Here is a 27839-nt window from a genome sequence, read left to right as displayed (position 1 = left end):
TACAAATATAAAGTATAAGGACTAAATTATTACATATTAAAATTCAAGGGTTAAATTTTTTTAAAATTGAGAGTACAAAAATTAAACTGTCACAAACCAAAGTTCGGAGACTAAATCTTTACTTTCATGAAAAGTTTAAATATTTTTTAACCGCAGTTAAGCTATGTTTAAATTAACATATTTTTAGAAATGTTGGAGATAGTAGTTTTTAAAAGGAATTTTTTTTAGATAAGAAAAAAATGTCAAATTATTTATAGAAATAATAAAAAAATTGATATTTATCACATAACATAAATAATAAATTTCTATCAGTTCTATTTTTAATAGACAACTTCTAACTACCTCTATTAAAAAAATAAAATTTACTATTTTATGAAAATAAATTTTCTTATTTTTCTATCTTTAAAAATCCCCATTATAAAAACTAAACTTAAAAATGTTAAGAGAAATGAAAGTAAACTCCTAATTTTTTTGGAGTAGATATCAATTAAAATCTAAATGAAAAAGTACATCAATTAGAATAATAATTTATTTTTTAGTAAATCAATTTCGATAATTTGTCAGTAATATTAAGTGTTTTTGCTTAATTTCATTTAACACCAACTCAAAATATATAAATAAAACAATCATTTTTCAACAATATCGTTAAAGTAGTAAAGAAAAAAAAAAAAAAAAATCCAAAAGCTTTCCTGTCACTCTCTCTCATTTCCAAAAAGCTTTTTTTTCCCCTCTCACCCATACAGTGCTCTCATCCCCACCGAATTTGGATTTTCCAGGTTCATCTTCTCTCTCTGTGTCTCCTCTGATTTCTTCCTTGTTTGTTCAATCCTTCTATTGCGTGTTGTTGTTTACTCGTTTTTGTCTTCATACTCTTCGCTTCTGAACCAAATTTTGTTTCCATAACCTCTCTGTGCACCATATCTTAACTTTGCCTTGCTTGTGGCTCATTTTTCTTTCCTCTTTATCGCTTTTGGTTGATTAAAGATTGCTGAAGCTTCGGTTTGGATATAATTTGATAGATTTTTTAAGGGTACACTGTGTCTCTTTTAATTGCTTGGTGGGAGAGGAATCTGTTGCTTCGTTAAATGCTCTATACTTTACCGCTTTATTTCGTATTGTTGGTAATAGGGTTAGAGTTGAAATTAGGGTTAGGGCCTTAGATTTCGGGATCGGAATGCCTCTGGTGGAGGCAATGGTTTCGGATCCTGTTGATGGTATACAGTATTCGTTTGCCAAGGAGTATAAAGGTCCACCGGTGCCGTATGATCTTCCTCAGGCTCTTCCGATCAACGTGGAGCAGATTCCGGTGGCTGCGGTGGTAGCTGAGGTTCCATTTACTCATAAAATGTCTTTGCCGGTTGTTCAACCGATTTTAGCGCAGGATGTTCTGAGTAAGAAGTTCTCTAAAGAGTTGGAACCTGCTGGAGGGAAGTCTGTGGTTTCACCTACATCTGTTATTGCCTTTGATCGGAGTACCGAGGATAGTCACAGGTGTCTGTCGAAGGAATCAGATTCTGGCTCTGAAAGAACTGTTTCACCAACTTCTGTTATTGCCTTTGAGGACAGAGTGGTGTGTAATCATGGGTGTCAATTATCTGGTGATTTGAGTAGTTCAGGTGCTTTGGAGTTTTCAAATGGCCAAATTGTTTCTGGCGAATTGTCGGATGTTGGCAACTGCTCCAGGGTTTTTGCCTGCTCATCAATCAGTCAAGGAAATTCTTCTGAGTTATTAGGTGACGCTGGGAGCTCTTGCACGATAGAGTTTTCTGGAAGCTTTAATAAATCGCAGCGAAGCTCAGGTTCTTTGATAGCTTCAAATTGTAGGAAGGAAAGCATAGATTTCAATGATATCAATCAAGTTGATTGGGTCTCCACAGAATCAATACTGAGTACGGACTATCCATCTTCCCGCGTTTCATCTATGAAAGTTGTAAAAGAGGGAGGTGGTGATGGTAGGCGGTCAGCTGCAACATTTCTTGACCCTGAGTCTGATTATACATATAATGAAGAGTATAGTCAGGATGGGCCAGAAACATTGCGAATGAGAAGAGAACCACTAAGAAAAGGAAAGAGAGGATCTTGTTATCGATGCTGCAAGGGGAACCGGTTTACTGAAAAGGAGGTCTGCATTGTGTGTGATGCCAAGTATTGTAGCAACTGTGTGCTTAGAGCTATGGGTTCAATGCCTGAAGGTCGCAAATGTGTTACTTGCATAGGTTTTCCTATTGATGAGTCTAAGCGAGGAAATTTGGGAAAATGTTCCAGGATGCTTAAGAGGCTGCTGAATGAATTGGAGATTCGACAGGTTATGAAGGCTGAGAAGTGTTGTGAGGCGAATCAGCTACCACCAGAGTATGTTTGTGTGAATGGGGAACCTTTATCTTTTGAGGAGCTTACAATGCTACAAACCTGCCCCAACCCACCAAAGAAGCTAAAACCAGGAAATTATTGGTATGACAAAGTTTCTGGTCTGTGGGGAAAGGTGAATCTTGTTACCTTGAGTTTTCCTCCTTTTCTTTTATTTTCAAGACGTAATTCTTGGGTATGCAATTAAATTTTCTAATCTATTTGACAGGAAGGACAGAAACCTTCAAAGATAATTACGCCTCATCTTAACATCGGTGGGCCTATTAAGGCAGATGCTAGCAGTGGAAATACAAAGATTTTTATAAATGGCCGAGAAATTACAAAAGTAGAGCTCCGGATGCTGCAGGTAAATTTTGTACCTGTAACCTTTGTCTCTAGCATAAACTTCTAAAGTTAAAAGGAAATATTTGATCGTTGTAGTTGGCTGGAGTTCAATGCGCTGGTAATCCACACTTTTGGGTCAATGAGGATGGATCGTACCAAGAGGAGGGTCAGAAGAACACCAAAGGGTACATATGGGGGAAGGTACTATCCTGTGCAAATAGACAGTTAATTTTGATTTTAGCTTACATATGTAGCTATAACTGGTCATATACTTGTTTTTAACTTCTTGATTACATTTTAGGCTGGAACGAAGCTTGTCTGTGCTTTGTTATCACTACCGGTTCCTTCTAAATCTTCAACTTGTTCTGGGGAACCAGACAGCAACCTTGTTTACAGAACTTTTCCTGACTACCTTGCTCTTCAAAAGCTCCTTTTAGTTGGTTATGATGGATCTGGGACAAGTACTATATTCAAGCAGGTAGTCTCTAATTGGTCAATTGAGTATATGGTGCATCGTACCAATACTGTCTCTTATACACATCTAGATGTGTATAAGAGACAGATGGTACATCGTACCAATATCACTAGATTGTCTTTGGATAGTTCCATTGGTGGTTATATTATGAGAAATGATGCTCCATTTATTTTATCTCTGAGATAATGTGTGTACTCTGTAGATTTCTTTAGTAATCTCAATTTTGTCTGCATTGCACTCCTTGATTGCAAATCTTTAGTAGTCCAATCGAGTTGGCAATCTCATTTTCTAAATGCTTTTGCAGGCCAAAATTCTATATAAGGATGCACCTTTCTCTAAAGATGAACGTGAAATTATTAAATTGAAGATCCAGAGCAATGTGTACGGATATCTTGGTATAATTCTTGAAGGCCGTGAGCGATTTGAGGAGGACAGTTTGGCTGAAATAAGGAGAAAACTATCTGATGAAGTTGAGCCTGCTGGTAGGAGTTATGATTCTTGCCTCAATATCTATTCAAGGCATTAGACAAAGTTACTGTTCATGTGCTTGCTAGTTACCTTGAACAGCAATTTTGGATAATGACTTAGGCTTTTTAGATTTAGCATTCAATTGTCCGTTAAATGCACAATTAGTGTTGAACAGTGAGCTTAAATAAGGAAAAATCCTTGTCTTCTGGGTCTCAGCCTTGGGGCACGCATGGGTGCCCTTTGGATCAATGGGAGTGGGCCACCAGTACTGGGTCATCGGGACAAAAAACTGATCACCTTGAGCCTGGAGCCAAGGATATGAAACCTTTACTAAAGACATCAAAAGCTTTGGGCTATGTATCGATCTAACTATATATGTCTGTGCGTATGGATGTTATTGATTTTAAGTGAAAACTCAACAATGCTAGATTTAGATCTCCAGACAAGTTGTGGCTGGCTCTGTGTAACAGGTTTCCATATACCATGCTAAACTGTTTGACGACTGGAGTGTGGAGTGGTTAATTGTTTACACAGTTGTGCTTGCGTAGCTCCTCTATGCATCGTGTGTAATGAGACTGTTAGACTTTGCTGGTGTTAGTAGTTAGCATTATTATTATTATAAAAAATGCTGGATTGGTATTTAGTTTGTTGAAACAACATTTTGCACTAAAAGCAGGGAGCTCGAGTGTTGATCCTGACAAAAGCATATACTCAATTGGGCCAAGATTGAAAGCATTCTCCGATTGGCTTCTCAAGACTATGGTATCAGGAACTTTGGAGACTATCTTTCCTGCAGCTACTCGAGAATATGCACCGTTGGTTGAAGAGCTATGGAATGATGCTGCTATTCAGGCTACCTACAAACGAGGAAGTGAGTTGGAAATGCTGCCAAACGTTGCTCATTATTTCCTAGAAAGAGTAAGATCTTATAGTATTTATCTGAACTAATTTAATTTTTTTTAATCTTGAAAATCTTTTATGTTCCATTAATTTTGTATATTGGTTTACTGCAAAGCCGTAAATGTTGCATGTAGTAATTGCCGTTATAGATTCTAATATTTTATGTTCTTTAGGTAGTGGACATTTTGACAACCGATTTTGAACCTTCGGATTCAGATATCCTATATGCAGAGGGTCTTATTTCATCCAATGGACTTGCTTGTGTAGATTTCTCATTTCCACAACCTGCACCTGATGATGATATAGACACTGCCGATCAGCACAACTCTCTGCTTAGGTGAGTAATAATACTTGGAGGTATATCTATTTACTTGTCTTTCCCGAGTATGAGTGCCTTACGCTTTAGCATGCTCTGTTCCTCCAGTAATTATTATTATTATTTTCTTTTTCAATTAGCTTCATTAAAATTCTAAAGTATTATTTATAAACTGATTATTTAGTCTGGTACTTTTGGAAAAAATATGGAAGAGATAATTCTTTATATAACATTGGTTTGTATTGATCTCCATGTTGAGTTAAGGGTACCCGTTCAGTCATTGCTGATTGCACTCGTTTTGAATGTTTGTCAGGTATCAACTTATTAGAGCCCATGCAAGAGGAATTGGTGAAAATTGCAAGTGGCTGGAGATGTTTGAGGACATTGGGATTGTTATTTTTTGCGTTTCTCTAAGCGACTATGATCAGTTTGCCATTGATGGAAATGGGGATTCTGTGAATAAGATGTTACTTAGCAGGAAATTCTTTGAAAGCTTGGTTACTCATCCGACCTTCGATCAAATGGACTTCCTTGTATTACTGAACAAATACGATCTGTTTGAAGAGAAGATAGAACGGGTACCATTAACTCAGTGCGAGTGGTTTGACGACTTCCATCCAATGATCAGCCGCAACCGCTCTAACAGCCAGAACACTATAAACAGCAGCCCCTCGCTAGGGCAACTTGGTTTCCACTACATTGCAGTAAAATTCAAAAGACTCTTCACCTCATTAACTGGGCGGAAGTTGTATGTTTCACCTGTGAAGGGTTTAGAGCCCTACAGTGTCGATGCAGCTCTTAAATATGCAAGGGAAATAGTGAAGTGGGATGAAGAAAGAACCAACTTTAGCTTGAGTGAGTACTCAGTCTACGGCACAGAGGAAAGCTCATTTTCTCACTAATGCTTTTAGATCAGCGGTGACGTGTAGAGTGGGTAAAAATGTTATACCAATACTAATTTATGCTGTTGTACATATGATAGCTTTGTAAATGAACAAGATAAGCCTGTTCCTTCCACAAGTAATTGCAGCTGTAAGTTTGCAAAATACCATTTTGGTAGTGGCAGAGAATTAGTGTTCAATTTTCAATATTATATTCTTACCTATTTTGGGGTAGGTTTTCAGAACTTGCCATCAGTGTTATTACTTCTTTTAGCTTTTCTTATTCGAGCATCACTTTTATACAACCTCTCAAATCTCAACTCCTTTACTAGAGTTTTTGCAAACTATCCTTGAGAGCAATTATAGAAACTAAAGTAAAATATCATTTTTTAAAAGAGATCCCAAACATACTCTAAATATTCTGTTTAGAACTTAAACATTGAAGTGTGTACAGTACAGCAACAAAATTATTTTTTACAAGGAAGATTCAGATGCAAGATACAATGCATCATTCCTCTTGCACCATTGTTGTCTGTTTTTCTTGTTGAGTTATTTCGAGGGTGCGCATGATTTTCACCTTTAGTTCTCCACAAATGTTATTCGAACCAAGAACAAACTCAAATGTACATTCATCGCCTGGTATCAAACTATTTTCCCTGAAGAAAGCAGGCCAACCAGTGGTCAAGGCAAACCGACCACGGCTAATTGGCTTCGCGGTCACCACCCACGACCTGCCCATTTCATCTACAATAACCACATTTGGCTTCAGCAAGATGTTATGGGTAACTATCGCCGGTTTAGGAATATGCTGCAATCACAACCCATTTCATTAGGAAAACCAAAGAGAAATACTTGGGATAAAACTGCAGTCTTCTCCTCTGCAATGTAAGCTTCACTACTGTCAGTTGAAGAATTAAGAACACTGAACTCTATAGTCTTTCAAGTTAACAAAAGTAGAGTAATGCTAAGCATGAATTGATTCCATAAGCAAGAACTCAGCCTTTTCATTGAATTTCCAACTGCAAATTATACCCACTAATAAGAGAAGAGAAAAGGATACATTTCCATGGGTGAAGGCATTATGAGATTATAAAAACCAGCAACTTTAAACATCTTACATGCAATCCTTGAATGTGTCAGAGATCAATGTTTAAGCTACAATTTCAATCATTTTCCTTTATTGTTTTTATCAGACTATCATAGTTATCTTTAAAATGCTAAAATAAAGCTATCAAGATCAATGAACTTACAATGGAGTTACGTGACCAATGCCTAACTATGTGCTCGAAGGTTGGTGATTTTGTCGAAATATGTTCTGTGTTGTTAGAGGGACTAAGTTCTTCAAGATTTGATGTTGATCTTCTCTTTGATTTAGGGGCAGTGCCTGTAAAGTACCAAAAAAAAAATTGGGGCATTTAAATACACGTCTATGCATGAAGAAAATGAGAAATATGTTGAGCAAAAATGTGGTTATGAAAACTTGTCACCTGAACCAGTGGATCTAACTTCTGAATCACTTCTTTTGCAACGAGTTAAGGATGTACTATAATCGTGCTCAGATTGGGGCTCATCTTTGACCTTCGCAACTGGGAAAGGAGTACCGGTTCTTGATACTAGCTTTTTCTTGCATCCATTTTTACTAAATATCTTAACATCAAACATATGACTCCCATCGTATTGAAAAACTAAAAACTCTCCAAGTTTCAAGAGGTGGCTGTCAACAAATTCTTGCCAGCCATCCTTGAAAAACACAACATTCTTCAGTTCTTCCAAGGTAACATGCCAAGATTTTCCGCTTTGATCTCTGATAACAGCTTCACTTGGTATCCTTCCATTAAAATACTTCACAAAAGCAGGTGGTATACTCTACAATTCAAGACCAAGAACAAAACTTAGAGGCGTTGGTCATTTTTACACCTTATGTACCTTAGAGATGAATATATCCATACATAACCTGCAATACAGGATATGGATTCACATCTCAAGACTGCAAAGAATGCACTAAGGAGGACAAAGCAGAAAAAGAAAAGGAGATTTCTGAATAAAGCGTCAGTTGTAAATTCTCTCAACTGCAAGAAAGCCTACATTTAAGGGATACAAGAGAAGAGAGAAAAATCAACAGTAGCGGTAAGAGAAACAAGACGAAGGAACTCAACAATGCTATTGTCCATACTGACAAAAGCAAGCAATTTTCCTTTTGAGAAAAAAAGGAATAGCATTTTAACATGAAATCCATATTATGGAAGCTCACACCATCATAACATATCAACATTGCCTAATCTTGCTGTTTCCTGCTAAAATCTACACGAAGATGGTAAAGGGTATCTTGTTTTACATTATTCTATTAGCTTTTCTTGTCAGAACAGAGCACAATTTTCTTCAATATCTCCATGAAACTCCAGAAGCACAAAAATGGGTCTAATTCCATCAACCACAAAGAGAGAGAGAGAGAAAAAAAAAATAAACAGAATAGAGAGTTATACCATACGCTCAGAACTGGAATTGGGGAAAAAAACCTTGAAGAACTCAAGGCTAGAAGAGATTCTGCTGCTGGAATCCACTATTGCCATTAGACCCTTGGCCTTGCTCAACGAGAAACCCTTGAACCCACCACAAAAAATATCAAAAGAAGGCCTTTTTTATTTGTTGAACCGAACCCTCGATAAGAACTTGAACTTGCAAAAGAAAAAGTACACTTTTGGTCAGTGGGTCAGCTTGCTTGTGCTTAACTCTGCCCTCATTCCCAGAAGAGCCTTTTTTTTTTCCACTACCTTGAAAAATTACAAGTACTTCTCTGTAAATTCCAAATATTTATTCAAAATTCTAAAATGGGATTTTACCCAAATAAATGAAACGGAGTTGTCGAAGCCCCAGGAAAAGGTGTAGCAGCTGGTCTTCATGCATCAGCTTTGACAAACAAACCCTTTGAAGGGAACTATTTAATCCGAAAACCCTTTTCAAAGTATATAATCAATACAAAGAGAGAGTCTTTAAGCTTTATTTGATATGCTTCATTCAATCACGTCATAATCAGAACCAAGTCTTTCATAGGTCTAACACAGATTCTTTAAGATTCGTTAGTCTATATCTTCCCATTTTTTCATTTTTGAAAGATAGATTTGTTCACATGTAGGGTTATATTATAAGTATCGTAATCTATTCGACGGTTTTTTTTTCTTAATAAAATAACCCAACTGAATTTGTGTTCACAGGATCATAAAATTTCAAATCAATATCTACTAGATCTATGAGTTTTGAAGACTAAGAACATATTAACACAAAGTAACATATTAAAAACAACCATAAAAGTTTGAAAACCAATATTATAACTTTAGTCAATTGTTTATAAATAGAATTTTCTCCACATTGTCAACAAGGACATTTTATAACATACTTCATAAAAAAAAAAATTGGAAAAATATTGATTTATACCTCTTAATTGTATCAATGAAAATCTTGAAATAATAATTATATCAATTTAAATCCTAAATGTATTAATTTACACCCTTCAAATTTCATTACCATTACATTTGAAAATCTTTCATGCATGAATTCTCAAATAGACTTCTTCAAATATCAGTTTTACAAAATGAACAGTAGTAAATACATAGACGGTTTCGAAAGAAAATAAATTTTGTCCAACAGTCTCAATTAATTCATTTATGAAAGATAAGATTTGGGAGTTTAATTGATATCGATACAATTATAAATTTCACAGAAGTTCAAATGGAACATAAAGAAGGGTATAAATTGATACAATTAATTTCTGAGTTTAAATTAATATAATTGTTAGTTCGGTGTTTTAATTGACATAACCACAAAAGTTTAAAGTATAAATTGATATTTACCCTAAAAATTTACTGGTTCATCTTCATTATCACATTTTCCATGTTCTCCCTTTTACTTTTCTCATGATTTTTTAGTATCACAAATTGGAGTATACAGATTTGAACTTTCGAGATCGAAAGAAGTATAACCCACTTGAGATATTCTCAATGTTTTCGAAGAGCTAAATATCAATAATCATTAAATTTATACTTTGGAGGGTCCTTATGAGCCAAAAAAATGAATTGATCCTCAAGAGGAATGTTCTTAACAATTAGATCCACAACCAAATACATAATTGTCCAGTTAGTATATTTACCATCAATCAAGGTCAAAATTGAACACACATCTTGTTAATGAACATCAAACAACTACTCCTTTTGCTGCAGGAGAAGGGTAGATTGTTCTTCATGTACTTGGGCATGATGAACTATTGAATCAATTGGAGTTGCATGGCTTCTTTTCCCACCAACGTCATCGCGCATTGCCATCTTGATTGTGAAACTTTTTTTGTGTAATTTTCAACAAAGATGTTCCGTCTTCATCTTCCTGGTAATCTTTATCATAGTTTTCAACATCTCCTACTTTCTTTGATTCAAAAGTTCAAGTCACAAGAAACAATACATGAATATATATAAGAAATACACACATACGAAAACAAAAGTTATTTTATAGAATTATTTACCTCATCTTTTCAGGATCTGTAGCTTCATTTACATTTTCACACAATTTTGAAAAGAGATTCTTTAGGTTATCTATGTCATGAACCAAACTGCCCAAAATTTCCTCTATGTTGACTATCTTAGTGAACAAAAAATTCCCCACGCCATCATTTGGAACAGACGGAGGTCCTTTCCAATTACAATACCCCTTGTTGTATGAAGTTCTAGCATCGCTGTTGTGTTCTTGATCCAACTGTGATTTAATCTTTTCTTCTGATGGCTTAACCCCACCAAATGGTATCATATATGGCATTTCCATTTCAGTTTTTGTTGCTATAAGAGGCTGAACATCAAACTAAACAAACAAACAAAAGAACAGATGCCACAAATCAGTTTGTTAGGAATTTTCAATTACCGATTACATACACCGAGTATATGTTAGCATACTCACAGAATCAGATTGAAAAACCTTCTCTGAAAGGTCCTTCCACTCTGGATGAACGTCTGCTGCCCAATTGTTCATTCTGGGTGTGCCAAAAGAGACCCTCGTTGCGACAAAATTTGAATTTAACCCGAGTAAGGGGATGGTCTCATACGCCCACACAAGTAAGGCAAATGCACATCCGCCAATCCCTATTGCTGAAGCATCATTGCTTTTTATGGCTTTTTTCACAAAATCTATGGTAATCTCATAAGAGATTCGCCCCCATGGATACCTATCAAACTGTTCCTTGTCGTCCACTAATAAGGTATATTCATGATTTATTCCTGTCCTTATTTGCTTACCAAGTATAAACATCTCTAGAATGTATAGCTTTGCCATTTTGACGACATCTTTGTTTCTCCCTTTATCCATTTCTGTGAACACCTCGTGTAATTTTGTCCTTTTAATAGTTTTCTCACCACCAAAATACCTCTTATTAAACTTACCTTTTTGAATTTTGGACATATCAATTTCCGGTAATTCTCCGCAATTCAAACCTGTTATCAAGGAAAACTCCTTCATCCCGAACTTATGTATTCTACCCTCTAGATTGAACCATAGTTCGTTGCGGTTTGTAGAACAACATTGACGTCTAACCAAATGATAAAAGAGTTGGGATGAGAACTTGGTGATCTTCAAGTCTAAAAAATCTCCAAAGCAGCTTTTCTTGAACTTCTTTAGTTGCCTTTCATTCAATGTATTCTTTATCACTGAGATAACATCAAGCTTACTATACAAGTTTATTCGTTGAGTAGTCGACCAGCTACTCCTCGGTAATAATAAAGGGTACTCCTATCATCGGAACATAAACAAAATTAAACGTTGAAAACTATATAGTATCTAATCAAATTGAAAAATAAATAAATAACCAACCTTATAAACATCCACCTTATCATCATGTTCAGAAGGCGTACTAGAAATTCCTGATTTCTTTCCCCTCTTTGCTCGTTTTTTTCTCTTACCACCTCCATCCTGCTTTTACGGGTATATATATACACCTAAGAACTTCATTATCTAATCTAAATGTAAATGGACATTTAAATTATAAAAATTTAAATCTCGTTTGATAACTATTTGATTTTTAAAATTTGTACGGGTCTTTTTTCATAATTTCTTTACAATAGTCTTCACTATTCTTAACCAATATATATATATATATAAACTCTCTTTTAGTTTTTAAAACTTCACATGAATTTTGAAATACCAAAACAAAGGAAATCAGAAATGGAAGTCATATTTATAAGCTTAAATATGGACGTTTTTCTTTTTCTTTTTCTTTTTTTAAATAATAAAAATTAATTAATTAATTTTACCTTAGATTGTCCAGAAATGTTCTTCGTTTGCTTCGTTCCCACATTCCTCCTGGAGTCCTGATCAGTATCAATTTCGGACGTCTCTTCGTTGTGTTCTTGCTATAAAATATATGTTTCAATAACACATCAATAACAAGTAATTTGAAAGCTTACAAACTTGGGAATAAAATCTACCACTTCAAAGCTCGTCGTCTCTCTCGATTTTCTCTTTTTCTTCTTTCTAGTAGCCTCGACAGTTGTAGGGGACCGTTTTTCCCGTTTGATATTATTCTCTTCAATATCAAATGAATTCCCGCCAAGCTGTTTCAATTTTGGCAGCAAGTAAGAACTAAGAAAGATATCTAAACGTCGTAACTAATGGTAAATGAAAGTAATATATATTTACCTCAGTAGTACCCATATTATTCTCTTCATTATCATCACACGAATTCCCACCAAGCTGTTTCAATTTTGGCAGCAAGTAAGAACAGAAAGATATCTAAAAATCATAAATAATGGTAAACGAAAGTTGAATAAATTACCTCAGTAGTACTCTCTGTATTTTGCTCTTCAATATTGAATGAATACCCACCAACCTGTTTCAATTTGGGCAACAAGAACTAAGAAAGGTATCTAAAGTCATAAATAACGGCAAATGAAAATCATATATTTACCTCAGTAGTTTCCATATTTGCTGATTTCCTATTGTCTTCTTTATCTGTTTGAAGGGGTTGATACTCCAAATACAGTATTTCTTGCGATTGACTAATAGGTAGTTCATTTATCTGTTGATTTAAAATCATAAAAGAATAGTTATATATCCCATTTATTTATGATTCTTGAATGAAGATGTATATCTTACCATGTCCATATCAACTCCTCCACTTTGATTATCCCCTTGAGGGTCATAATCTTCTTGGAAATATTGATCATTTTGTTGACTATCAACTTCCTATGGATAATGTAAATGTTAAAAGGTCATCCACAAGAATATATTTCAATGAGATCCCAAGACAGAAGATTATACTCTACCTCATGATCAAATTGAATGTATTTGGGCTCTTGACTTGCGGACGTTGAATGAAATTGGCTACAAATCATCGCCCTACTATGTTCTTGAAATTGGCTATACTCCTGAATGTACTTTGCGACTTTTGGATATATTCGTACTGTATAAATGACCCAAATTTATCACAAGGTAATTCTTTTTTGCTAATTTGTGAGATTGGTTAGTAAAATCAGTTCATATACCAAAAAGAAAATTGAAGAAAACAAGCAAAAACTTATTTACCTGGAATTATCTCGAAAGGTTCAATCCTGAAATTCTCTATTCCAAAGAAAGGCATATAATGCAAGTGCTCCTTCACCTTAGATTATCATTGTTAAATGTAAATGGAAAATATATTTCGTTGTTTCACGTTCTAATAAAAATCTAAGTTTTGTCATTTTATGCATTTTTGAGTATCTTGATTACTATTATCTCGAGTTTCGAAATATATTTAACTAGTTAAGATAAAAATATCATCATTATACAATCATAACTTTTGGCACCTAAAAAAGGAAACTTGATTTTGGCACCTAGAAAAAGAGTGCTGCTATACATCCTGAACTTGAGTTATCTATATTTATTGGTAAACACTCTCTACATGTGAGTTTGTAGTTATTTTAATTGTTAGAATGATATTCTAAGTGTTTAATATTTGTAAGCACTTAAAAAATCTAACAATTTTATAATTCAATATTGCTTCCATATAATTTAATTCATGAGGCGCAAAACATGTGGATTATCAACTTGAAATGAAGCTGAAACGATATTGCAATTTACAAGGATGGCAAGGATTTAAGCTCTGGATCTCGTTATATATATAATCACCACTAAATTCACAATGTTTAGATTGACAACAAAATTTGACAAAAGAGAGAGGGACTTGTCTGATTTTCCCTAGTTAAAGAAAAACAAAATCACTGTACAATGAAATTTTGGTTCTGCTATGCACTTCTTCAACGTAGGGCAAGATAGTGGCGTGTAATTTTGACATTTAATTGTTGGCATACATTTCCCGTTTCAAGAACAAACTCAAAGTCACATTTGTCATTTATTTTCAACTTATGGCAGGAGTAAAATTTAGACCATCCAGCATTAACAGAAATACGATTTTGGCTGGTGAAACAGACTGTTGCTGGCCACAATTTGCCCTCTTCATCCCTAAGAACTATGTTCGGCTTCAACAAGATGTTCTCATCCCTCACCACACGTCCAGAAATATACTGCAATTCAATTCAAAACCATGGCATCAGAAATGGCATTCTCTCCAACATCACTGAAAGCTTCAGACAAGCATTTGATTGCCTGTAATCTCAATAGTAGCACAGTCGGAAACACAGGAATACTCTGATAGAAATTTGTTGAGTACATTTTGAAAATAGAATCAACTTCAAGTTTTTTTAATTTAGTAGTGATTTTGCATTGAAATATCCAATGTTGGAAACCCTGAGTTAAATCCTTGCCATATCGTTTTAGCTTCATTTCTATATTGATATAACATGTTGGGCCTTATGAATAGCATTGAAATCTGAGCTCATAAAGAGGTTACATCATAATCAAATCATGAGAAGCTCATAAAGAGGTTACATCATAATCAAATTATGAAAAACTGGACATTCAATGCAACATCCAACTCAATTTCACATATGAGATGCATCAGCTTACTATAAGTTAGCACTCAATTTCATATATGAGATGCATCAGCTTACTATAAGTTAGCAAGCTTCTCAACTATAATAGTACTATTATAATCAAGATTTCTTAAGAAAAGAAGTTTGGAGAGTAATACTCACAATGGTCTGACTCGACCAATGTTTCATCATCCGCTCAAAGAAAGGCCCTCTTGGCCTAACCTGTCCTACAGAGTTCGAGGCATTATCCAGTCTACCATGATTTGAAGCTACAATGCTTTTTGACTTGCGAACTATCTCTACAAAGCATAGTTGAAAGAATTCTAAATCAGACCGAGAGATAATATATGAAACGAGATATATTTTTTCAATAGAGATAAATCAAAATTCGATGAAATAATATATAGGAATTGAAAAGAAGAATGTGTTTGGAAATCATTCTTGTTTTTATTCTTCAAAAGAAATAAATGTTAAGAATCCATTTTGAGTATGTAACTCTTTTAGAGGAGAAACAAATTTTATTGATGAATAGCAGACAAGGAGTTTAGTGGTCTCCAAACACCAAGATGTAAATTACCAAAGAGATCTCTAATTAGAAATCAAAGAAGATAGACTAATCCCTGAAAGGACGCGTTTGTTTACACTAATACAGAGCATAAAATAATATCAAATCAGGAAGCTACATTGAATATGTAATCGATGAGCTAAAAACAATAGAGGAACAGTCTCATCGAATTTTGAAAGTTTAGGAACAGTACAAAAAACAAGAACATCTTGTTCAAAATTTGGATACAATTTTGCATCATGTTTCAATAAGTGAGAAACTAAGCAAAGAAGACAAGACCAAAAGTACCTATTTTCCCGAAACCTGAAAATAGGAATAAACAAATAACAAGAAACCGAAGCACTACAAAGTTACAAACCAGGCTCTAAGTGAAGCACACAAGTAAAACAAGAAGTACTCACCTGATCCATCTTGTAATCGCTTCCTCTTGCGATAAATTGAAGGTTCCACATCTTCTTCCTCAACCACAGGCTCTTTTTTTACCTTAAAAATTGGAACAGAATTACCAGCATCTACTACCACAACCTCCAAATTTGAAACAGAATAAGCAGCATCTGCTACCATAGCCACCGTATTTGAAACAGAATTACCAGCATATGCTACCATAGCCTCCAAATTTGAAACGGAATTACCAGCATTTTCTACTATAGCCTCCGAATTTGAAATAGAATTACCAGCATCTGCTACCATCGCCTCCAAATTTGAAACAGAATTACCAGCTTCTGCTATCTCAGCCTCCAAAATTGGGACAGAACTAGTAGCTTTTGCTGTCACTGCCTTCTTGCATCCATTTTTGCCAAATATCTTAACATCGAACGTAGAGTGACCATCATATTGGAAAACTAAGAAGTCTCCATATTTCAGAAAATGGTAATCTACAAAGGCCTGCCAGCCCTTCTTGAAATACAGAAGGTCGTCCAATTTTTCCAATGTAATACCCCATGATTTTCCCGTATGATCTTGGATGGTAGCTTTTTCTGGAAAGGTTCCATTTAAATGCTTCATAAAAGCTGGAGGTATGCTCTGGAAATAAGAAATCAAGAATAAATGCAAACAGATAACAAAACAAAACAAATCACCTAGCACGTTCATGTTATTTTATTTAACAAAAGCTTGTTTTCAAAATTAATCAATACTGTCATACAATAAGATAATTAGTTATTTCTATGAGTACAGAAGCCTCTTTCTCTTCTGGTCCACATAGATCAAAATCCTCCGTATAAAAATATAAAATCAATGAGTTTAAACGCCAATTTCATGGAAATATTGGTCGAATGTCGAGGGATATTTCAAGAAAGATCGTGGGAATCACGAAAGCTCATAAAAGTCATTCCCAATTATATATAAATTTAACAACATATTGTTGAAAAGTACAGTTTTGCTATTTGGTCAACTTTTTCATGATATTTTGTTGATTTCCACGAAATTTATTAACATGTTGACCCAGCATGACTAGAATTAAGTGATCAACTCAAGCATGTCAGAACAGAGAGATCACGATGACTTAAATTAACAAAAATAGAAGGGAAAAAAAAAAAAAGAAGCCTTAAGAGGAGCACATGCATCTCTAATATGCCTAATTTTTGTGGTAATACGCAAGTAACTTTTCAGACTATTTTCCGTGCACGTGCAATGCAGAATCCAACAATGGTCAAATACTCAAAAACAGATCAATCCCACATGCTCTTTTGCTTAATACAGAAAAAGTAACAAAGCCATCTATCAAACTCCACTAATCAACCTTTTAAACCGGGGGGGGGGGGGGGGGGGGTTGTGGAATTAGGGCACAATGTGGATGATTAAACAGAGAGACAGAGAAAAACCATTACCATATGAAGAGAGCAAGAATCGGGAAGAAAAACCTTGAAAAACTCAAGGCTAGAAGTGGCTTCCATGCTGCTGTGACTCATCATTCACACTAAAAGAGGTGTCGATGAAGAATTAGATAACAATGCGAAGAACAGGGGAAGATTTTGGTACCGAAACTGCGGAAGAAAGCTTGATAATCATAGACGAAAAAGAATCGAAGGAGTGAAACACAAGACAAAAGGGGAATTTAATAGAATTTTGGTCCCCAGATTTCAGAATTCAGAGTAGAACTCATGGATACGTTACACCACATGCATGCAACTTTCGGCTTGCACTATGAGGTCAGAGGTGAGGGCTAAATTGCTAATCTTTCTAGGGTTTTGGGGATTTTTTCTTTTGTTTTTATTTTCTTAAAAAATTAATGTATTAAAATATCATTTTAGGAATGAACAATTAGGCGTTATCATTGAAACGGTTAAAACCGAATCGAATTGTAAACTGAATTGAAATCAAATTATATTTTCAAACTAAATTAATACTGTTCGACTCGATTTCAAATCGATCGAAGCGAATCTTTTTTTAATAAATGTATTAAAAAATAATATATATATATATATATAATCGTGAAACTGAACCGCTTATAATTTAGAAGATATGAAAGAACATAAACGATTAAAAAATAAAGTAAAACCAAACCAAACATGCGGTCTGGTTCTGTTTCATAAAATACAATTTTTAAAATTTGTTGTTTGGTTCGATTTAAGCCTCAACTTGAACCGAAATGAACCGTGAATAGCCTAAGAGCAATGATTAGGTATACCTAATTTCATACTCCCATTCTTCTACATAAAAAAAAAGTTATAATTTAATATTTTTTTGAAAAAAAATAATAAATTATCACATTGATTTTTAATTGACAAATAGAAAGTAATTTTATCCAAGTTAGTTAAATAATATTGAAATAATAATAATTTCCCTGCTATAAAAAACTTTATGTAAATAATTATATTTCTAAAATATAAAAAAGACAATAAAAATTAAACTTTTATTTTGAAAAAAAAATATTTTTAAGATTTATTAAAAATATATAGACTAAAATTAAACATTTTAAAATAGAAAAAACTAAAATAAAATGAAAACCATGACAATAGACTACAGTGATATTTTAACCAAACATTTATATTATAATTGTAACTTTTTATATATGGGGGAAAATGTAAATTAAAATTTAAGGGAAATTATTCTTTTGGTCCTTGAATTTTTAATAATAAGTTTATTTAATCCGTCATATTTTAAATTGGTCATTTTAATCCCAAACTTTTTAAAAGATTTCTCTATTTAAAATTCCATCAAATTTAAACAAAAAAAAAGTTGATTAAATATACGATTGGAATGCTGACTTAGAAAATTTTATATTTTAACATTTCTCACTCCTTTCTCCCTCTTCTCCCCTCTTAATAGTGGGAGAGAGAAAAAAGCCTTATTCTTCATCCTAATAATCGGCTCCATAAACCCTTTAAACCATCAAACAAACCCCCAAATCAAATTACTAAAACCACTATGGATATGGATTTGGGGGTTTGTTGGGTGGTTTTTAATTAATTCTCAGTCTTTCTATTGACGGGTTAGCGAAAAAACCCTCTCTAATAAACCATCAAAACCATCCAACAAACCCAAATTTGAGGATGGTGTTCTCTTTCTTACATCTTCCTCTTCACATCTTCGAATTTGTCATCGAGTCTATCAACCATCCAACAAATCCCCTTCCTTTAGCTTCCTCCCTCGATAAGTTGTTGTCAAAGTTGTCGAGAATCGAATAATCAATCTTGAATCGTAATTTCCAATTTCTCATATGGATTTGTGATAAAGAGAACTACCTCAATCACGTATGAGAACCCTCCTTCATTCTATATGAATCCTACAACGATAATAAGAATAACCTTCGATAAACAAAATGATAACAACCAAAAAAGCTAAACAGATTTGGCTTGGTAGATTGATTGATGATCAAGAAAAAAGAACTTGTTCCTAACTTCAAGATTTCGAACTCTCCACAATCTAATTGATCAAACTAGATTGAAAGTTCTAATACATGCATTCTAAACACAAGAATATAAAGAAAAAGCATAAAGTTTGAGAAAATAAACTCTAATGAAATTTCATTCAAATTCAAAGTGTTGTTCTAAATGTGGGGATTACAGTCCTGTTTAAACTAATTGAATAGACATCATGAAAGGATGCAACCTTTCACCTACATTGGCTACATTCATCTAACACCCTTTCAACTACTCTAATAAATGTAAATTCATAATATTAATCAAATACATGGGATGTTAATAATGTAAATGAATCTGAATTTTTAGATTCATGATGGCTTTTGGATGACCAAATGACTGGAGCTTCAATAGTTGCAACTTTTCACCATTTATGGGAAACTTATCTTCAAAGCAAACATTTAATCATTCTAGAAGTCTTTTAGCTCTAGCTCATCATTGGTTTATAGGGCATAATGACTGCCTCATAATTAGATTGACTTGGAAAGTTCTCCCATGAATTTTTAGCATGAGCTTCGATTGAGCTGGATTGAGTTTGTTGAACTTCATTTTTCTCTTGTAACCCTTCGTGTTATTATGTGATGGTCAGTTTCTTATCCGTTTGTTTTTTTGTTTTTCTTTTCATCAAATAGTGCCAATGAAGAGCTTTGGAGCTCACTTGGTTTTGGTGATGAGTAATTTTCATAAAGAGATGGAAACTTTTGCGTTGGAAAAGAGAGAAAACACAATTATAATAAACTAAAAATGATAAAGAGTGTTGGAAATGAAAAACAAGAAAATGGTGTTATTGAAGAGATATAAAAAAGAGGTTTTTTTTGTCCTCTCTCCAGCTATTAAGACAGAAGAGAGGGGAGAGAAAAATATTAAAATATAAATTTTTTTAAATCATCAAGCCACGTCACCAATTTAGTCTTTTTTTTATTAAAAAAATCCAATGGAGACTTTAATAGATGGATCTTTTAAATATATTCTTAAAAATTTGAAGACTAAAAATAGTCTATTTGAAATTTGAAAGACTAAATACACATATTCTTAAAAATTCAATAACTGAACGGGTATTTTCCTAAAATCTAATAAAATGTTAGGATAATAGCTCCATATATTTGAAAAGTTAATTTTAGGTATTTTAATTTAATAGAAGTCCCCAATTAAAAAGGTTGTTTTAAAATATGATAGAATACACACTTTGCCCAATGGTAATTTGAAATTAATTCCTATTATGATCCATAAAATTTTGAAGATATCACTTTTTGTCTTTGATATTTGGTTTTAGTTTTCTATTTGATTATTGCGATTTTAAAAAAGTGATATCGATATACTTGGTTCTCAAATTGTAATTTTATTTTTAGTTGATTTCTTAATTTTGAAATTGATTTCTAATTAGTTTAAATTATCAACAATTCTTTAAAACATTAATAATTAATAATTAATTAAATGTTCAGATTAAAATATTTATAATTAAGTGCAATTTCTCTTTCATTACTTAAAGCAATTAATTATTATTATTATTTGAGAAATGAAGTATTTTATTAAACCTCAAGGTATGATTTGAGATACATTCATTTACAGCAAGATTTTGAATTCACATGGGGTAGGAATCCATCCAAGTATAATCAAATCCTAGTATTAACCTTTTTAGCTACAATATCAGCTAACTTATTTATATCTCCAGGGGTATAGGGAAAAATTATGGATTCAAAAGAAGGGGAGATTTCCCAAAATTTTTTTCTAGCCATACAGTACACTACTGTCAATTTCTTTTGTTTCCCGAAAGGTTAATGGCTTTACTGCAGTCCGATTCTACTATGATCTTCCTAAAATTCATCTTAGAAGAAAGTTGTATCCCTTGAAGAACAACAGATATTTTAACAAAAAAAGCGGTAAGTAAACAACATCGATCGAGAAGATCTGTACCGCCTTCAAGGATCCTTGGTCATCCCATATAATTGTACTGAATCCTGTAGAATTTGAAGATGTTTTTCAAGTTACATCAACACTTACTTTAATGAAGTTCGTCGAGGGAGCAGACCAAGTACTCTTTGATTTTGCTGAATTTTTAATCATAGAATCTTTGCATGGAGATAATTTGTGATATGAAGCATGATACTGTTGGAATACAAAACAAGTCGCGGAAGAAAACGCATTCTAATTCATTAATTTTGGCTTCAAATTCAGCATGCTCATAAACTAAAAAGAGAGTTTCAACAATAACCTTTGAAGATACATTTGAATCACAAATTTCAGTTGCAATCCTCCCTTCCTTTGGATGTGAACCACCACAAGGTATTCTCTACTATTCTCTTGGTGCTTTAGATTGAGTTGTGAGACTCAAAATAAGCTTGGATTAAGGAATTTTGATAGATAGACTTTTTGGTTTATCACAAGCTTGAAAAACAGTCTTCTTCCATCTTTTCTCTCTGTAATTCAACAACAACGGCATGGTCATGCTACTCAAAATTTGAGCTATATATTGCATGACTATCATGCGATCAAGAAGCATGTATGAATTACAACTATTGCCTTTAATTTGCTGAGAATTGAAATGGAATTGTGACTAACCTACTTTAAAGAAAGTGGAAAATTCCCAAATTTTGGGATTTTCCATTTTCCATTTTTTTGTTTTAATTATCAAATTGATTTCCAAAATCAATTTTATTTTCAAAAGTTGAAATTTTATTAATTTTACAAAAATTATTTCAAAATTAATTCAATAACTAATTTTTCTAATAAAATTAATAATCAATAATTAATAATTAATTAATCACCAATTCTACTACCATGAATCCCTATTCATGAATTTAATATTTAAATCATATTTAAATATTAATTGATTCTCCAATTCCATTTAATTTCAAAATTAAACGTGACATATAATTACCAATTCTCTTTATTCTAATTTGAACGTTTCAAATAAACTTATCACGCTACTCTAAGGTTGATCCTTTGTGAGCTAGTAGGGGACCTAGTGGACCTACAGATCATGGACTCCAATGATCCGATATTAATTGGCTAAACTATTTACACTGAATTAATCCTCATTCGTTAACTATTGGGTCACTCCACTAGAACCCGTAGTTGCACTCCTCTCACTGTAGATATATTGTGTCCACTCGATATAACAATGATCAGTAAATTAACTCTTCACAGGTTGTTCATAATAACAACTAGGTCAAAAGACTGTTTTACCCTCGAGATTACCTCTTGTTCCTTAAGTCCCACTGATCCTCTAATGAACGATTGTTTTATGATCCGATCATTAAACCAAGTTCTTTTCAGGCCAATGAGAGGGTGAGGCTCATTGTTCAAGACCTGGAGTCAGCACTTAAGGGAACAACCTCTCTACTATCCCTCAAAGCGGGTAAGAGTGAATTCCATCTTGTACCCTATGTCCTCAACTATTTACCCGGTCTTACCCCTAAAATAGGGGGCTTATTGAGCCAGTGCTGTTGAGTCAACTCTCACCTATGCAAATCTAAGGATAGTCCCGAATAAACAAAAGTTCATAGTTAGCTCGGGATTAAGATCAAGTTATCTAGGTCATTGTTTTGAAATAGCCAATCTTAAACAGTAACCAACGTTATAAAGTAAGAGTGACTTATTTCTTGGTCTGATCTTACGCAAACTCATTGCACAAGACGTCTCAATTCATGTCACTACATGTACAAATCAGGATCACTTCGCCTGTAGCACTTTACAACTCCTTGTAACAACTACAAAGTGAGCCGCATCCGATAGTGTTACCAGAATAAGACACCCAACTTTATTCATATACTATAGATCATTTAGACTATTTACTCAAACCAGATCTACTTGTATGTCTCACATAAAAATCAAGTACTCGTGTAATAGTCATGAATCTTTTAGTTTATTGGATTTATTTCTAAAACGAAACAAGCCATTCAAATATTCAATATAACTTTATTGAATCAAACTTCAATAATAAATTTATTAAATTTATCAGAATAAGTTTACTGTTTACAAATCACGGGTTTTAAGACATAAAACTCAACAGATGCTCATGATAGTATTTGTGAATCCAGATGCATCTTGACTGAATGGAGATTAGTTTATTATGGAGCAGATTATTTCTATCATTCCAGGCAGACCAATAGGTAATTGCAATTAATTCTAAATCTTTGATTGATGTGTTTGAGCTGAGAAGACACCATCGATCTAAGAAACTATTGTTAAAGCTCGTACTTAGATGTTGCTTTGATATAATCTGTTTCTATATGGCCTTTGCATGATTACGCTTGAAAAGAGCATGATCTGTAGACTCATAATTTTTTCCATAGACTGGACAAATGGGATTTATATGTAAACCTCAATTATGAAGATTTACTTTTATTGGAATGATATTGTTTACACATCTCCATAAAAAGTGGTTTGTCTTTGAATGGATTTTGAGCTGCCACAATTAAATGCATTTTTTCTCATGGTGCCAAATCATTTTGTCCTGAATTTTTGTATTTAGAGAGATTGTTCTGATTACATCAACATCTTCTTGCAAAAATACTCTGTTAAGGAGCTCAACATTCCATGTTCCATCCGTAGCAGTATATCAGTATGCAGCGGAAGCAACAAGAATCATTAAGTATTCTTTCTAATTTATTAATTTTGGCTGTAAATAAAACATGCTCATATAATAATAAGAGGGTTTTAAGTAATACCTTTGAAGAACACCTTAAATCACAATTCTCAGTTGCAAATCTTCTCCAAATCTCGTTGTGAACTACCTCAAGATCTTCCCTACTATACTCTTAGAGCTTTAGATTGAGTTGTGGGACTCGAAATAAGCTTAAATGAAGGGAATTTGGAGAAGAACTCACCATTGCACCCACTTGAAAAACACCTTCTTTAACTCAAATTTTTCTATAAAAATTCAACTAATGCATGTTTCAATTCCACTATTCTTTATTTATTGTAGGACAATCATGCAATGAAAAATGTTGCATGGAGAGCACTTCATGCTTGAAAGATTGAATCAAGAAATGGAGGGAAATTGAGTGAGCTAGTTGTTCGTTAGTGGAGAAATCCAACATTTCCATTTTTGTGTTTTTTCCAATTTTTTTAATTTACAAATTGAATTTCCAAAATCAATTTGATTTCAAAAATTGAAAACATTATTAATTTTTTCAAAATTAATTTTCTAATAAATTCAAATATTAAATTAATTTTACATAAATTCCACATTCATGAATTTAATATTTAAATCATATTTAAATATTAATTAATTCTCCAATACGGTTTAATTGTAAAATTAAACGTGTAATTATAACATATATAATTACTAATTCCTTTAATTCTAATTTGAACATTTCAAATTAACTTATCATGCTACTCTAAAGCTAATCCATTTACGAGCTAGTAGGAACCTTGTGGACCTACAAATCATGGGCTCCAACAATCCGAGATTAATTGGCTAAACTCTTTACACCTAGGGTTGGCAAAATTCCTTGCAGGATCGGGTCTCTGTGGGGATCCGCCCCGATCGAGGCGGGGAATCCCCAGTTTGACCGAGGATGGGGTCAAGCCGAGAAAAATTTTTGGGGCCCCACCCCCTACCTTGATTTGATATATTTATATATTTATAATATATAAAATAATTTATTTATATATATGTTTATAATGTATAGTATTTGATTTGAGTCCAATATTAAATAAGGCTAACATATTATCTTGGCATGTGATCAAACAAGTACATACTCGAGGAAAATGCTAAGCAATCTCATGAAACTTAATTGCTTGAAAACATATAAACTTATCAACAATTATCATTGAAATGACATAGTTTATCCCTCTTCATAGTTCTTGCCAATATGGTACCAACTCAATACATAGCATTCTTCATTAATAAGTTTTACTGAAACTTGAATTCATCTCCTGGGATATGGCTCCTCTGTCCATCACCTTCCTAATCCCACTGGTCCTATGTGTGCGTAGCTAGGATCCTATCTTCAACCGCCTATAATCTTGGTTACCACTTCGAGGTATTGAGCTAAACATACTTTACTAGGAGTCCTTCACATAAATATTACACTTAGCTTTGTCTTATAGTCTTAGCTTTCCCTAATAGCAAGCGTTAACTATTCAGGCTTTGTCTAGGGCAACATACTTCATAAGCACTAGACATTAATTACTTAAAAACATCATGCTTGGACCATACCTATCCATACTCTATAAGTTATTAATCTATCAAGCATATGTAAACATTGGTAAAGGAAATAGCTTGACAAACGTTTGAGGCTGGCTATCAATAAGTAACTTTCATTAAAGCATGTCTTGCTAAATCATTCATAAATATTTGTAGAAATTAGAGTCACTCACAGTCTTTGGAAACTCCTTTTAAGATTGATGAGCTTCTCCTACTAATGTCAACCCTATGAACATGTCGAAATACTTTAGGTACTAGCCATGGTTTCCCTTTTTAGACTCGCTTTCAGAATTAAGCTCACATTTATACTTTAGTTACTAGCCATGGTTTCCCTTTTTAGACTCGCTTTCAGAATTAAGCTCACATTTATTTCTTTCGCTTTTAATTCCTCGTAACTTATCTTAGGGCGTCGGGTACATAGTCGAATTTAAAAGGGCTTAAACTTCAGCTGGTCGCCTCTTTTCTGATGCCCATACCCAGTACTTAGTAGGATTTTAGGATGTCAAACCCACGTTTAGTAAGTAGCTGCCTGTTCGTCCAATAAATTCTAGGTTCAGATTCTAATGTCGATAACTCGAAATCCATAATTCATTTTAAGAAAATTCCTTCTTTAAACATGTTTAGAATTATGTTAACAATGTTACCTCAAAGTTTCAACGTGAAACTCCTTGTGGTTTAACCTAAGCTTTCAAATATTTCCCGAAAGCCTTAACCATAACTCCCTACTTGAGCAAAAATTCTAGGTTTAACTTCCAAAATATGCAACTTGAAATCTAGACCTCTTCTTGTCAAAGTTCCTTCTACAAACGTACTTGAAATGGTATTCACGATAATACCTTAAATTTTCGGCTTGCAAGTTTAAGTAGTTCGTTCTAGATCTACGTTTCTTCATCGAGTGGCCGAAAACACCCAAAAAATGAATCTTCAACTCTTCCTTCCTTCTTCGACCCTTTTTCCTGTGAGAACTCTCTTCCAAAGGCTTGATTTCAGAAAAGTTCGTCTGGCTTGCTCGAGCAAATAGTCCAAAATGAGCCCTTGAAGTTCTCCTCCCTTTTTATACTACCGTCCAGCTCCTTGCATGAAATCTCCTTAAGCCACCCAACCCACTAGTGGAGATTAAGGATCGAGTTTAAGCCATTTGTCTGGGTAACTAAATGAGAAGTTTAAAACTGAGCGTTTTAAGTAACTCGATCCTCGCTGGGAAAACTTGATGGAGAAAGGTCCTTACTCGATGAAACATTCTCTGGCTCTCTGTTGAATACTTGATGGGTAGGACTTGATACTCGATGGGGAACTCGGCACTGGGAGCTCGCTCGATGCACACTCCTTACTCGATTCTTCATACTCGACGCATGACCCTTCCTCACTTACCCTCGACGCTCGACCCCTTCCTCGATCACTTATACTCGATGCTCGACCCTTCCTCAATAACTTATATTCGATGCTCGACCCTTCCTCGATAACTTATACTCAACATTCGGCAACATTTACTCGATCCTACCTTCTGCCACTTGCTGCTCAAGCACCTCTCAACACGACCAACACTTAGCCAGAAATTCTCTTTGTAAGGTTAGATCGATAAGTAATCAGAGTTAAGTTCCCATACTTAAATATTTTCCTTCTTCAAACTTATCCTTTACCTCAAAACGCACAAATCCAATCTAACTTAAATATTTAACCCAACCCTTTTCTTAACTTAAACAATAAACATAATTAAAAAGAGGAAAGTAAGGTGCGGGTTTTACATAAATAGACACCAACATTAGTGAAAATTTGTAATCCATTAGTCTATTTATAAAATAAATGGAGTCTAGAAAACAATAGTGTAATATAAACCTACTGGTAAGGTCTTCTATCTAGAAATTCCGAAAAAACTTATTACTATAAAATTATAGTATTTTTTTTATATAAAAGAACTCATTAATAATCTTTTGTTTTAAATGCTATTTTTTGGAAATCAAAATTGGGAAAGATTTAATTGCTAAAATTAATTAAAAAGTTAGATGAACTTTTGCAAGGAAAAAATCGCCATTATTATTTTTCTTTAAAATAAATTACTAAGTAATTATAAACAAAATTCAATTAGAAGGATATAACTTGAATATTAAATTCCCAATTCAATTTCTAAACCCAACGAGGATCTTCAAGATCCCTCCAAAAACCTCCTCTGTGTAAGGCTGTATCGGGGAGATGTGGTTGTCCTCCTGCAGGTGTTCGTGATTGTTGGTGTGGGTTCGAATGGAGTTCAAAGCTTTAATGAACTAGTGGAGGGCTAAACTAGGCTTTTTATGTTGAAAACATGGGTAAGAATTTCTTTCTTTTTGGGTTTAACTTTGTTAAAGATAAGGATTGGGTTCTTGACAAATATTTGTTGGCTCTAGAGATCCCTAAGAATGATCTTAATATGAGTTTCGTTATCTGGATTTCTGGATGAGATTATTAGAGCTAAGAATATTCCGTTGGAAAGGAAAATTTTGGTTTGAAAATTGAAGGGACCTTCAATATGGGCACTGGCTAAGATTTCAATTTGCATACTTGAAATATTGAGCTTTTGGAAGATCTCTTATGTGATGATGATGCGGTTTGT

At 33.7% G+C, this 27839-nt stretch overlaps 3 protein-coding genes across 11 annotated transcripts; 1 reads left to right on the top strand and 2 right to left on the bottom strand.

The window, feature by feature from the left end:
• The first annotated feature begins 681 nt into the window (after positions 1-681).
• LOC120072648 (extra-large guanine nucleotide-binding protein 1-like) lies at positions 682-5979 on the top strand. Of its 2 annotated transcripts, none has more exons than XM_039025073.1 (8): positions 682-2482; positions 2576-2713; positions 2788-2892; positions 2993-3169; positions 3471-3648; positions 4308-4552; positions 4708-4871; positions 5164-5979. In XM_039025073.1, exons 1-8 carry the CDS (start codon positions 1175-1177, stop codon positions 5750-5752), a joined length of 2904 nt encoding a protein of 967 aa, XP_038881001.1. In that variant the 5' UTR covers positions 682-1174; the 3' UTR covers positions 5753-5979. The 2 variants fall into 2 exon arrangements, with proteins under 2 accessions (XP_038881001.1, XP_038881002.1); XM_039025074.1 differs by having other exon boundaries at positions 683-2482; positions 4311-4552.
• Positions 5980-6116: 137 nt separating this feature from the next.
• On the bottom strand, positions 6117-8712 carry LOC120072649 (putative B3 domain-containing protein At5g66980). Of its 3 annotated transcripts, none has more exons than XM_039025076.1 (5): positions 8572-8712; positions 8215-8406; positions 7219-7597; positions 6982-7115; positions 6117-6539 (listed from the first exon to the last, which is right to left on the bottom strand). In XM_039025076.1, the coding sequence occupies exons 2-5, from the start codon at positions 8299-8301 to the stop codon at positions 6240-6242; spliced, it is 900 nt and encodes a 299-aa protein (XP_038881004.1). In that variant the 5' UTR covers positions 8302-8406; positions 8572-8712; the 3' UTR covers positions 6117-6239. The 3 variants fall into 3 exon arrangements, with proteins under 3 accessions (XP_038881004.1, XP_038881006.1, XP_038881003.1); XM_039025078.1 differs by having other exon boundaries at positions 8215-8400; positions 8572-8678; XM_039025075.1 differs by having other exon boundaries at positions 8215-8691.
• A 1072-nt stretch (positions 8713-9784) lies between these two features.
• Positions 9785-17426, bottom strand: LOC120074618. Of its 6 annotated transcripts, none has more exons than XM_039027787.1 (15): positions 17065-17426; positions 15637-16258; positions 14833-14969; positions 13286-13361; positions 13027-13163; positions 12857-12946; positions 12669-12779; positions 12537-12590; positions 12401-12454; positions 12190-12315; positions 12016-12114; positions 11576-11677; positions 10670-11494; positions 10242-10573; positions 9785-10144 (listed from the first exon to the last, which is right to left on the bottom strand). In XM_039027787.1, exons 1-15 carry the CDS (start codon positions 17146-17148, stop codon positions 10138-10140), a joined length of 2856 nt encoding a protein of 951 aa, XP_038883715.1. In that variant the 5' UTR covers positions 17149-17426; the 3' UTR covers positions 9785-10137. The 6 variants fall into 6 exon arrangements, with proteins under 6 accessions (XP_038883715.1, XP_038883718.1, XP_038883716.1 ...); XM_039027790.1 differs by having other exon boundaries at positions 11591-11677; XM_039027788.1 differs by having other exon boundaries at positions 11576-11674.
• Positions 17427-27839: the final 10413 nt, after the last annotated feature.

Source organism: Benincasa hispida, chromosome 3 (genome assembly GCF_009727055.1).
Source record: "Benincasa hispida cultivar B227 chromosome 3, ASM972705v1, whole genome shotgun sequence".
NCBI classification, from domain to species: Eukaryota; Viridiplantae; Streptophyta; class Magnoliopsida; order Cucurbitales; family Cucurbitaceae; genus Benincasa; species Benincasa hispida.
This window is presented reverse-complemented; position numbering and strand designations above follow the sequence as displayed.